We start from the raw sequence: 12,072 nt of genomic DNA, 5'->3' as shown, positions 1-12,072 counted from the left end.
CAGTTTTCATTGAGAGGCTAAATGAATAGAACTGCAGGCCTTCCTGACCTTACCTTGTTGGGAGCTGTGAACCCCCCAGATCCTGAATTTCTGGTAAAAAACTTGTAATGCTTGCACCTGCTCTGAGCTGGAGACTCTCAGAAGTTCCTGATGGCAGGAGAGTGGTTTCAGGTGGGTTTGCCTGGGGCATGGCTATCAGTTAAAGATCTCTATATAAGCGGCTCTGGTACACAGTAAGGGACCATTCCTGTTTCAAGGATGACCCGTGTCCCAATCTGTGTGTCTTTGTGTCTTTCAATCTCCAGCCCCTTGCCTGGCTCACGAACTGTATGGTGCACAGAGCATGGGTGGGCATGGTGCGTTGCACTACCTGACATAGGCTAGCCTCTTCCACCTGCTTGCAGGTCACAAGACTTGGGATGAATTCAGCTTGTGATAGACAAGGTGATGCAGGAATAACTGACCTCAGTCCTCCTCACGACCCTTAGCATGAACTTCATTAAGAAGGAAGATCTGCAGTCACCTCTTTTTTCCAGTTTGAACTTTCCTTTGCTAGTTCCTATCAGAAAGGTTTCAGGATTGTGAGAGTTGAAGTCAATAGAAGCCAAAATCTGTGTATGATAAAATATTTGTTGAACCTTCTGCCCTGGATGCATTTGGAGCACCGAGGACAAGCTCCCCCTCTTTACGGGAGTCACAAACTCCCTGTCCAAATCCATTCGAATATCAGGTCCATTAAAGCCTAACCTGGTCAGTTTGGTACCCAGCAGATCTGCAGCACCTAGAATCTGCTAGGATGTGAACAGATGTTTAATAAATAGTTTGCCCACTAAATATCCATTCTCCCATTCTTTCTGTTTTTGTGAGGCAGCAAAATCTAATCATTTTTATCATTTCTTGCCGATGTAGTTGTCATGTGTCACAAATTTGTTCCCTCAAATATAAACAAGTTGATGCTTTGTTAGGCACAGATCCCAGAGGAACACTCAAAAGGAGAGCAGATTCAGTTAGGGCTCCTGCCCTTCCCCCTTTGCCCTTTTTTTTCCTGAATGCAAAGTAACCTTGGTAACTTGGAGATGTAACTTGGAGATGTGGCTTTCAACTGACTTTGAGGAAAGGACTACCTATAATAGAATTTTCCTAAGGAGAGCTCCCATGCTGTAGGTATAGCTCTCCCTTGATGAGTCTTCTTGTCAGAGAGACCAACATTTAAAAGAGCAGTTTCTTATACTAAAGAGCCTCACTTCTTTGTAGCTAATAGGAGACAAGCATAGAACAACCAACCTCATCATTATAAAAGAATCCCAGATATTGAGGACAATCACCATATTCCTTCAGTGTTCCTTCTATCCTCAAGTAGCCAGCAGTATTTTTTCTTTTTTTTTAATTTTCTGGTTCTTTTTGTTAAAATTTGGGAACTATGGATCTTATGTTTTAACTTGTGATTATGTACTGACTATTCCCTAACAATCTGTTTTATAATCATCCTCAATGCAGTTAGTATGCACTCATATAGGCAAACATGTGCGCATGCAAACACACCACAGAGAGAGAGAGAGAGAGAGAGAGAGAGAGAGAGAGAGAGAGAGAGAGAGAGAGAGAGAAGGTTCTGAAATTGTGTATTCCAGTCAACTGGAAAAATCAGCTGGCCCAAGACAAGGATGGGGTTTTCAAAAAATGAAGTGCTGTAGGTTTTGTCCTCAGATAAAATATTTACATGGTTGTGTACTTTAAATCTGAACAGCAGTTTGAAAATTCACTCATTTAGAAAGAACCCCCATTAATGTAATTTCAACTTCTTTTCACATTTAGTGTCTGTCTTCACCATACAGAACTTAGCATTGTTTCCTGATTTTGGGGGAGAGGGACTTCTTCGCCAAAGGCATTTTAGTTTGTAACACCAGAATTTAGGCATATATTTAAGGAAATAGAGCAGATGCAATAACCCAGCAACTAGTAGATAATTCAGGTCTCATGTGTATTAAATTATATATAATTCAGATAGGGGAATTCACACTACAAACACTCATTCAAAGCCCAGTGCAGAGATATTGATGAAATGAGTCATTGTAGGTTTATTTGACAGCAGATCATAAACTCAGTTCATTGGTTGGAAAGATGGTCCCATGAAAGCATTTGCTAGGAAAAATGGCTTTCGTTCTGGCTAGGATGTGGCCCATGGTTAATTAATCCCCTCTACATTCTTCTTCTACCCCACAGTGAGAAAAGCTGGCCTCTCAAGTCTGCTCAAGTGACCTGGCTTCCTAAAATACCCTTCATAAACAAAACTCACATGATATAATTTGAGTGTGTAAATCCAATTACATTTCCTGGGGAAGCTCAGGGCCAATTACACTGGCTTCCCCTGCTGTGGGTGGCTGACAAAAGCAGCGTTCCTGTACTCATTCTGAGGAAGATATTATTTATATAAACCGTTATCTGGCTGACTGAGGTGAAAACCTATGTGTCACAAACGTTCCCCAATTTCCAATACTGCCTCTAGACTTTAGACTCTTGCTTCGGTTCTGAAAAAGGAACGCGCTTCAGAAACAAAATGCCAAGTGAATTGATGTATTGCCCAGCTGTATATTTTAGGCCTACTGGTCTCTCAGAGAAACAGTATTGTTCCCATTTGTTGGTGAGAGAAAAGGTTTGAGATGAATATTGCAACTGTCATCTGTGTTCTGAAAACAAACACATGCAGGGTGAACTCCAATGGACCAATTTGTGATGTGAATAAATTAGCATCCTCAGAAATATTTAGGCAACAGTGAAATGTCACAGATGATTGTAGTAGTGTCCTCTGATTACAAGTGTGTGTGTGTGTGTGTGTGTTCATCTTTTCCTCTTATGCTTGGTTTCACTTCTTTTTAGTAAGCTTTTAAATGCCATCGATCATCAAAGTGTAAAGATGACTAATATATCCATCCTACTTAGTATGACATTGCAGCTCCTGCTTCAGAATCCAAATCACCCCCCTCCCTCAGTTTTAATCTAATCATGTTCTGGCCTACCGATGCCAGTCAGGTGATAGAACTGAATATGAGGGGGAAACAGATTCGTAACTTATCTTGCACAGCATATACCACACAATCAGTATATAATTCTCTCTAGATATACAGACCCCAAAATCTATTTGCTACCCTTAGGCAAAAATATCCACAGACCAGGGCCAATGAGACTTAATTGATCACTTGGGTATCACTAACCAACAAAAATACAAACCAAACAAATAAACAGAAGGCAAAACTATGATGTAAAGTGGAAAGAAAGAAAGAAAGAGAAAAGAAAGGACATGAAGGGCAAACATATTTTCACAAGCAGGAGGAATAATTGCTCGATTCCCTAGCTTTCAGAGGCACCTTGGGAAGGCTTGACACTCAGATATGCTTTTGAAAAGCATTTTTTTCCTCTTCAGATTGCAGTTACTATTTTAAGCCTGTGTGAATATTCCAAAACAATGTACAGAAATAGAGGTACATGAGGTTTAGAAACTGCACACGGTAGCTGGAGAGGTCGGTTAAGTCACAGCCTTGTCATACTGTTTGAAGGCAAAGTTCTGTGTTCTGAAGAGAGTGTTTATGGAGTTAGAGGTGATTTAGATCACATGTCACTCCTTGTACATTAAGCAGCCATAGAATCCCTTTATTAGATTGAGTTAGATACAAAAAGCCCTAGTCTTAGAGATGTTGTATAAACGCACCTGTGTCAAAATGGTATAAATGGGGAGAGGCTGTGACTCCATAATCCCTGCTTCGTTTTTTCCTCTGAGGTCAACCTCTCACTTAAATGACCAGAAATGCATACTCTAGCCACAGTCCTAAACCTCAGCTGCTCACGCCCCGCGCCCCTGTCTTACTCGCAGCAATTGCCTGCTGTCCTCCAGGATTTCCGACAGGACAGGCAGCAGCCTACCTGCTTCTCATTATTTCTCAAGCTCAAGGATCATGACTTGATTAGTAAGTACTTGTCTGGCTCTAGTCTCTGCTGTTTGATGAGCTGTGTGCCTTAGCGGGGAAAGAAATTCCTATCTGGCAGCATGACTTTGAACACAGATTGACCCGGCTGTGCAAACCTACCTGCATTTACTCGGAGTTATCTTGCAGATACCACCTCCACTCTATGTTTCTGCTTATCTGCTGCACCAGGAGGCACAGGTGACTGATTAATCACCAGCTGTAACATCTTAGAGCCCCCAAGAAAGAAGAACAAAAGAAAAGTCATCTTTTGGTGTTAAATAGTGTTGGTCTCAGTTTTCCATTAACTAAATGATTTGTAGCGTCCCATCTCTAATGAGCTGAACAATGGGAACCAGATGAATTTCAAATGTGAGGTAACTCTTTTTATTGTCACTAGGAATTAAAGCAGAATAAAATGGTAGTCGTAGCTACAGAACTTAGAACGTATCTGGCCTCTAAGAAATCTACCAAATGGAGACCTACTGTTAATATTTTATTTATGCATGTACTGTCATTTTGTAATACATTTTCTGGTGAATGAATTGAACTGGCAGGATAAGCAATTGGTTTAAAAAGGTGCAAATATCAACTTCCTAGAGAGACTCGGACAGAAACCCTTAGTACCACTGATTTGAATTCCATATTGTAAAGCTGACATAAGATAAATTGATGGCTTAATGGCAGATCTTGGGCTCCCTGGAACTAAACTTTTGTGAGGGTGAAATAAAAAAAAAACAATAAAACCATCCTCCAGCTGAACTTTGCACCTTAGGAAGGTTCCTCATTATTTCCAATGTTACTGGACCCAGAAATTATGTAGGTAAGCTAGGTGATTATTTATATCTTCCGTAGACAATAATCTCTCTCTTGATGTGTACGTGCGTTTGTGTGTGTGTGTGTGTATGTGTTGGGGGCACATAGTGAATTAATTTAACTGAATCGAAAGAATGCAAACTATTTCTATGCTAAGAAGAATCCTCTCTTGAGTAGGTCTTTTAAAATTAAATCTCATATCCACAGTGGGAAGCAAGTTGCAATACAGATTTACAAGGGGCATTGGCACCTCATATAGGGGCTCTGCAGGGATTTGAGGCAAGGTGGTTGCCATTTCAAAACATGGATTTGATTCCTTAGGAGTGGAAAAAAATAACAGCTTGGATTAAGAAGGCAATCACTGGCTTGTTTATTACATTTGAAAATGACATTTTCAGTGAAGTGAAGCAGCGGACAAGCTGTTGTTGACACTATATTCTCATTTTAATCCCATGAGTCTTGAAAACATTAAGTTGAACCTGAGCCATCTTCTTAAAGGGAATTAAGTTAAGACTAATGTAGAGATGATATTCAAAGGGTTGATGGCCTTCAATTGACAGATTTGTATCCAGCTGAGCAGAATGATGAACTCATTTCAAAGAGTCTACGCCATTCTGGCATTTTCTCCCTAATTCCCTTCTGGCTTTTCCCTAAATTCTCATCGATGTCATGTATGTTCTATTACTCTGTTGACTAATATATGTTCTACTACTCTTAGTCTGCAGTAGGGTGTTTAGAAGGATACCCCTAGAAGTTGCTGATGAATGGTTAGCATTTGAACCCCAATTTTAATTCTGTCCTTGTTACCAGTTAGCTCTCCAGCCTCGGGAAGTCCCCTTTGTTTCCAAATACTCTGACGTTTCTTCTTTGAAAGAAAAACAAAGGATAGCATTGCCTATATTCCATTATCAGGTATAATAACCCCAATAAAGGTCCTTGTTTCTGGGTATAATATTGTACAAATGTCATGCTTTGTGGTTTGATTTCTCCAGGGTTTAGGGAGAAAAAGCCTGTCTTACACACAAACAACTGAATTGTATATATGTGTGTGCATAGATTGCTTCGGTGGAGGATTCTTTCATCAACAGAATTTGTGAAGCTGAATATCTTATCATTGTGTGATGAATACTCACACACCTGTTTTCATGGTGAATTTGTTAAGGGCCCACTCTATTCCTGGTGATTGTTTAAGTGCTAGGAATAAACTAGTTACTAGAAAGGGCACTTTCTTGCCCTCTTTAGTGTGTGGGTCTTCTTGTGAGCACTGGGGCTTCTGTAAGAAACACAACAGAGTGATAAGACCATTTCAGACCCTGGAATTGGCTGTGGAGAAGTTAAAGCAATGTTATTTATGATAAAGCAATGATAAACTCGTGTGTCAGGGAGAGTGGCTTGGGAGAGTTTGGAAAGAGAATGCGGCAGTCATATGAAGATTGGGAGAAATTGACCTATAATGCAGATATAAAGGCCCAGGAGTATGAAATCTCTTGCCATATTAGGAAGACAGAAAGATGGGTGGAGAATTTAGGATTTGAAGGAAAGCAGAGGAGGAAATATGAATGGAAAGGGACACAGTCACTAGGGGGATGGAATAGGCTCTGCTGCAGACTTAGGATCTCACTGTTGTTGCCCAGAAAATGTTAAGTGTGCCTTATGTACTAAACATGTAAAGCCAACCAGTATTTCTTAAATAAATAAATAGATACATAAATAAATAAATAAATAAATAAATAAATAAATAAATAAAATCAGGGTTTGACGAAAGAGATAAACCCTCCACTTTATCTGTGGGATCTAGGAAGCTTGTGCCCCTAGGGGGCGCCAAAGGAAAACGTTTAAAGGAACTTTTGTCTCCTATACTGAAGAACACTGTGGTCCAGGTTTTTTGTCTGGTCAAAGGTTACCTGGCTTTTAACCCTATTAAACCAATAACCTGTCCCAAGCAGGAAAGGTGAATGGGCTTAGTTTCCATGCAGTTGGCCTTGGTTTTCACAGTGGAGAACTGTTTATCATCGGATGGGAGTGGGCAGGCATCAATGTTATTTTTAATCTTCCCCCATCTGGTAGTATTTGAGTAGAGTATCAAACAAATATGGAGCCAGAATTCACTCGCTGGATCCACTTGGCGAGAAAAACATGTCTATACTTAGAACTTTGAAGATATTCATAATTTGACACTTAGGATGTGTTTTTCTAAATACTACCCTGGCATATTTGATGAGGTCTTTCAGTAATGTGTACCAAGGAAGGCTACTGTTGAAAGGCAGTGGGTTGTAAGCGAGATTTTTCTGTATGTATCGGCTATCTATGGTTGGTGGTGAAAACATCTCAGACTGAGACAGATTTTCAAAGAAGAGGAGAGAAGCAGAAGAAAGTGGAGGCTGCCATGGCGAGGGGCAGAAGAAAGAAAAGAAAGGATTTGCTGAGATTTAAACATAGTAAAGAAAGCAAAGAGACGAATGGGAGTGCTTGGGAGAGAGTGGGTTTACATGCAAGGAATTCCAATGTCGTGTTCCCTGGGTTTGAGATGTACAGGTCATACACTGTAAAATATAATTCAACCTCAGGCAAAGAAAGCAAGGCCTTCTTCAATGGAAGCTGTGCTAAGCATCAAATAGTAAAAGCTTGGGGTGTTTTGAGAGTATACTCAACACTGCCTATATTACAGAAAAGTTTATCTACCTGGCTCTTGGCAAGACTCTTATCTCCCTGTTTCATGCCTGACAGCCACAGTCACACGCTTTATGCACCCTTTGCTTCTTCTGCAGGACACACTTCAAATAGAACCGTCCAAACAGCTAATCCGATAAGCAACCTGAGCAAACAGACACAGTCCCTCATGAAAGGGATAGGACCCCAAACTCCAATTAAACCCCAGAAGGCAATAATGGGCAACACTGTCCAATGGCGCCAATGATCTCCAAATCACGAGTCATTTCTAGCAGGAATGTTCATTGTAAGAACTCTCTGTTCAAACTTGCCCAGAGGTGTTTTAATGTCTGATCCAGCAAGAGTAAGCAGAGATGTTGAGGAGAGGACAAATTCATACAAAACGACCCCTAGCTGAACACCTCACAGATGTTTTCTTCCTAAATCGAGTCTGGTGATGCTTCCCTCGGTAAAGAAGACTGCCCACCCCTCACTTTCCCAGATATTTGTTGAACAAAGTGTCAGGTCATTAATTATCAATTGGTTTTAGTGAATTTAAAGACTGGATTCTTTGTCTACCTTCCCAAGGGTAGACAACATGGACTTTGTTCACGGAAGCACATCCATATTTGATGAGGAAGAGACAGAGGGAGAAAAGAGAGTGACAGGGTTGGTCTAAGTAATTCATTAAAGTCATCTACACTAAAACGTCCCCTTCAATGAATAAAAACTTCCTTTTTTTGCCAATAGCCTGTCATTCTTCAATTTCTGAGACCTGTTTATTTATTTATTCATTCAGAAGTCTGCGTCTGGGCAATGTAATAAGAGACGAAACCACAGTTGATCCCCCAAGGCCACTAAAATTTCCCAAATAAAAAACCCTGTCATGGGACCGTGAAGGATGGGGGGGGGGGCTTTGGGAGGGCATCAGCACTGCAAATCCATATTTAGCAAAAACTCGAACCCATTCAGAAACAAGCCACGCGGAAACCTAAGCCTTTAGAGTCGCTGAAGCAGTCTGCTGCGAGTCAAGCAAAGTGCCACCTTTTAAATCTAGGTGGTCCCCCCCCCCTCTTCTCTCTCCTGCTCCAGCGCCTGTGGACTTTGGGTGTCAGTGTGTGAGGCAAAAAGATTTTCCCAGTTGCTGTTAGAGAATTACAAACCAGAGTGGAAAAGTTAGCAATTAGTAGAAAAGTAAAGTTAGCCGCCATTTAGTTTCTTACGTTCTGAGGCTTGGAAGCCCCCCTTCTTCTCCCAACACACACAGCAAGGGAAGGATGCCCAAAGCCTAAGTCAGCAGAGGACCAGGTTCACACCAGAGTGAGGCAACCCTAGTTCTCTAGAAGTTATTTCTGAACAACCCAGGGGGGTGGAGCGGGGAAAGCAAAGGCAAGCCAGAGTTACCTGATTGATTGAAAAGACCGCAAGCCTGGGTATGAGCACTTGAAGGGTGACTTGCAGCAGCGATGTGCTCAGGCCCGCCAGGATGGCCCAGGTGAGCGGCAGGGGAAGCATGCTGTAGGTTGCGAAGAGTGTAAAGAGCACGTAGCCTATGCCGTCTCCCAGAAGCCCATAGCCCAGGCCCGCTGCCAGAATCTGGGTGGTCATAGCTACCCAAGTGACCACTCCGCTGTATTGCAGGTAGGTGTGCGACGTGGTGTCCTTCCTGACCACCACCAGGGCGCAGATCACCACCTCAATGCCGGTGAAGAAGCCCAGCAGGATGCCCTTGAGTGGGTCCATGGGGGCCGAGGCCAGGCTCAAGTGGAGGACCAAGAGGGTGAGTTTGGTTAGTACATCCAGCACGTTCATAACTACCTCGGATTTGCGCCTCTGGCCCAGGAAATAGCGTTGGTAGAGGCGCTCCAGATCCCGAGACTTGAAGGAGTTGCGTAGGGTAGGGAAAATGACCCCACGGTAGCTGTAGCCCCCATTGAGGAAGAAATCCGAATTACTCGGGGCACAGTCAAGGTGCAGGAAGCCCAGGTCGCCCCCGCCCCCGCTGCCACTGGCACTGCCGCTCCCGCTGCGTTCCGGGAAGACTTTGGTGCCGCCGGTATTGTGCGCTCTCTCTCCGGGGCCCAGAGAATAGAGGGGCAGCGTCGACTCGCCAGACAGCGGCGGCGCATGGTGGTTGGGTCCGCTGCCTACAGGGTTCGAGGCTTTGCGTGAGCCCCCGCCGCCGCCGCCCCGGTGCCCGTGGATGAAGCGCTGCTCGGTGATGTGCCGCACCGCCGTCTGCCACAGCAGCCGCTGCGGCCGAGAGCCGCTCCCGCCGTCGCCGGCCGGGGGCGTCGGGTGGATGGTGTAGAGTTCCTCGCTGCCGCTAAGGCAGTGCACATCCGAGAGCTCCATGGCTCGGGTTCGCAGGGAGGGAGGCGCAGAAACTGGTGGTGGCAGTTGGGGGGGGGGGTTAAAGACCCGAAGGCCCACTTGGCAGCGATCCCTTCTTCCCTAGGTTGCTCAATTGCAGAAGCCCTGAGCAGGGCCCCCACAGGTCAGGTCATAGTGCTCCAGGGAACGAGGGACTCTTGGTAGATTGCAGCGGACCCTTGAGTTCTGGCGAGCCACCTTCCCGCCAATCAGCGCAGATTGGATACGCAGTGATAGTGGTGGCAATTTGTCTGCGAAATTCTCGGCGCTCTGAACCACGCAGTCCCCTTTCTGCTCTCAGGATCCTTGGCTGGTTTTAAGCTCAGCGTCTTGGCGCAGTCTTCGCTGTCCAAGAGGCGCCCTGGCGGGGCGCTTCTGCTGCGCGTCGGGCGGATTCTGGCTGCGGCACTGGGCTCCGGACGCCCACGTCTCGGCGCCTGCAGCAGGGCTGGCCAAGGGTGACCGATAGGTAGGGTGGGTGCTAAGTTAGCAGCTGTGGCTACAATGATCGCCCTTCGGTTAACTCCATTGCGCCGGCATGGGGAGCCGGGGCGGAGCTGGAGGCGGGCGCAATGAAGCAGGAGGTGTGGGTGATGGTGAGGTGGCAGGGAGCCCCGCGGGAGGGCAGGAGAGAGGTGGTAGCCTCAGCACTAACAAGTCACCAAACAGTTAATTTGGAGGTGTGCCGAAGCTCTCTCTTCGGTTCTTTCCTGGTTGTCTCCACTTCCAGACAGCACGGGTTCTGGACCGCTGCATTCCTCAAGGAGGATGGTGGCGGGGCGCTAGCCCCAGGGTCCCAGCCTCTGCTACAGAACAAGGTCACCTCTGCTAGCAGCGTTTCTGAAGGGTCGTAGCACACAATTCCCATCCCCTTTACTTCGCTCTTTGGAGTCCATTGGGCCTTCCTGGACCTCGGGGTGTGAGAGGAAAGAACAAGTGGGGAGGTCTGCAAAACCAACTGAGTACGAAGAGAACCCACAGGCGCCGATTCCTGAACCCGAGAACCGAGTCTTGGCGGATGAGGCGACAGGCGAAAGATTTGGGCGACAAAAGAGGTTCCAGGCCGAGTGGAAGTCGATGAAACGCCTCCGGATCCAGGGAAGCGCGGTGCCACTCCGGCGCTCTGAACCACGTAGCGGACCGGAGCCTGGCAGGAATTTGGAGACCTGTCAGAGCGGTCAGACACCCGCGGAGACTTAAACCCGCCCCCGCGCCAAACCACGCCTCCGGAACTCGGAATGGGGCGGGGAGGAGAAGAAGTGTGGGGGCTGGGACACGGCGGCACCCAGATCAGCACAGGATGCCCCAGGTCTTGAAGGCCCGCACCAGTGGGTCTGGCGGGCACGGGCCGCAGCCCCGGGCCTGACTGTACGCTGCGGTGGAGCGCTCCAGCTGTCTGCGCTCACTGGTTCCTCCGCGGTTCTTTTTTAAGCACTGGCTCCTGTCCTTGGCAGGTGCAGAGCCAGGATCGTAGGCCGCTTTGCCCACGAACTCCTAGAGACCAGAAACACGCACTAGAGGGGTTCATTTCCGCTCTCCCCACTCGAAAGTGATGTAGTATGTGTGTGATTACGTGCGCGCGCGCGCGCGTGTCTCTTTCTGTGTGTTTAACGTCAACTTTCAGGCTAAAACCAAAATGCTCCCCAAAAGCTCCAATCATAGCAGTGGGCTACCTCCTACTAGTGTCTACTGTACTGGTCTGGAGGAAAGGCATAGGACATTAAGATGGGGGCGTGGCCTGCACCTTTCGGACACTAAATTTGTCAGGGCTCACAGGAGAGGTGCGAAGGAGGACCTCTTGGAAAAGGCATTTCCAGTGGCCGCCTTGAGTGCAGGTTTCCCGCCTGCCCAGGCATTCCAAGAATCGCAGACAAAAAACAAGTTGTGGCGCAGAGGTCCCCGCCTGCACAAGCGTTCCGTCTAGCGGGATCCTTGGGTGCCGCCAGTGCAGGAACCAGGTAGCTATGCCTGTCTGGAACCCGGCTGCAGGTGGTGTCACTCTCGGTGGCCATCACCTCTGCCACCGCGACTGCCTCTGCAGCCAGTAAAGCCCGGGTCCTGAACACAGTCAGCTGATGGCTAATGACGTAAGGCTCTGGGCGCTTTTGCAATCCTCCTACCTATCCCCGTGGCGTCCCATGAAAGCCTAACAGACCTGACCAAGCCATTACTTAGGTTCCCCCACAGGAGACGGAGTTTTTGCCTTTCTCTAGAGGAGACAAACTCCCAGCTCCTTTCTGTCCTAAGCAAAAAACCAGCTTTCCCTGTGGTGGCAGAG

General features: G+C 46.2%; 1 protein-coding gene across 1 annotated transcript in view; it reads right to left on the bottom strand.

The window, feature by feature from the left end:
* The window catches only part of Adcy8 (adenylate cyclase 8), a 202,978-nt gene extending 192,049 nt beyond the window's left edge, over positions 1-10,929 (bottom strand). The window contains exon 1 of the mRNA XM_050145415.1: positions 8,826-10,929. Coding sequence (XP_050001372.1) covers positions 8,826-9,776 — 951 coding nt within the window. The 5' untranslated portion in view covers positions 9,777-10,929. The remainder of the gene's footprint in view (positions 1-8,825) is intronic.
* Between the last annotated feature and the right edge of the window lie 1,143 nt (positions 10,930-12,072).

The sequence above is a fragment of the Alexandromys fortis genome, unplaced genomic scaffold (genome assembly GCF_014885135.2).
Source record: "Alexandromys fortis isolate MF-2015 unplaced genomic scaffold, M_Fortis_MF-2015_v1.1 scaffold_2_1_26212458, whole genome shotgun sequence".
Taxonomy (NCBI): domain Eukaryota; kingdom Metazoa; phylum Chordata; class Mammalia; order Rodentia; family Cricetidae; genus Alexandromys; species Alexandromys fortis.
Note: the sequence above shows the minus strand (reverse complement) of the source record. Positions and strands in the feature narration are given on the sequence as shown.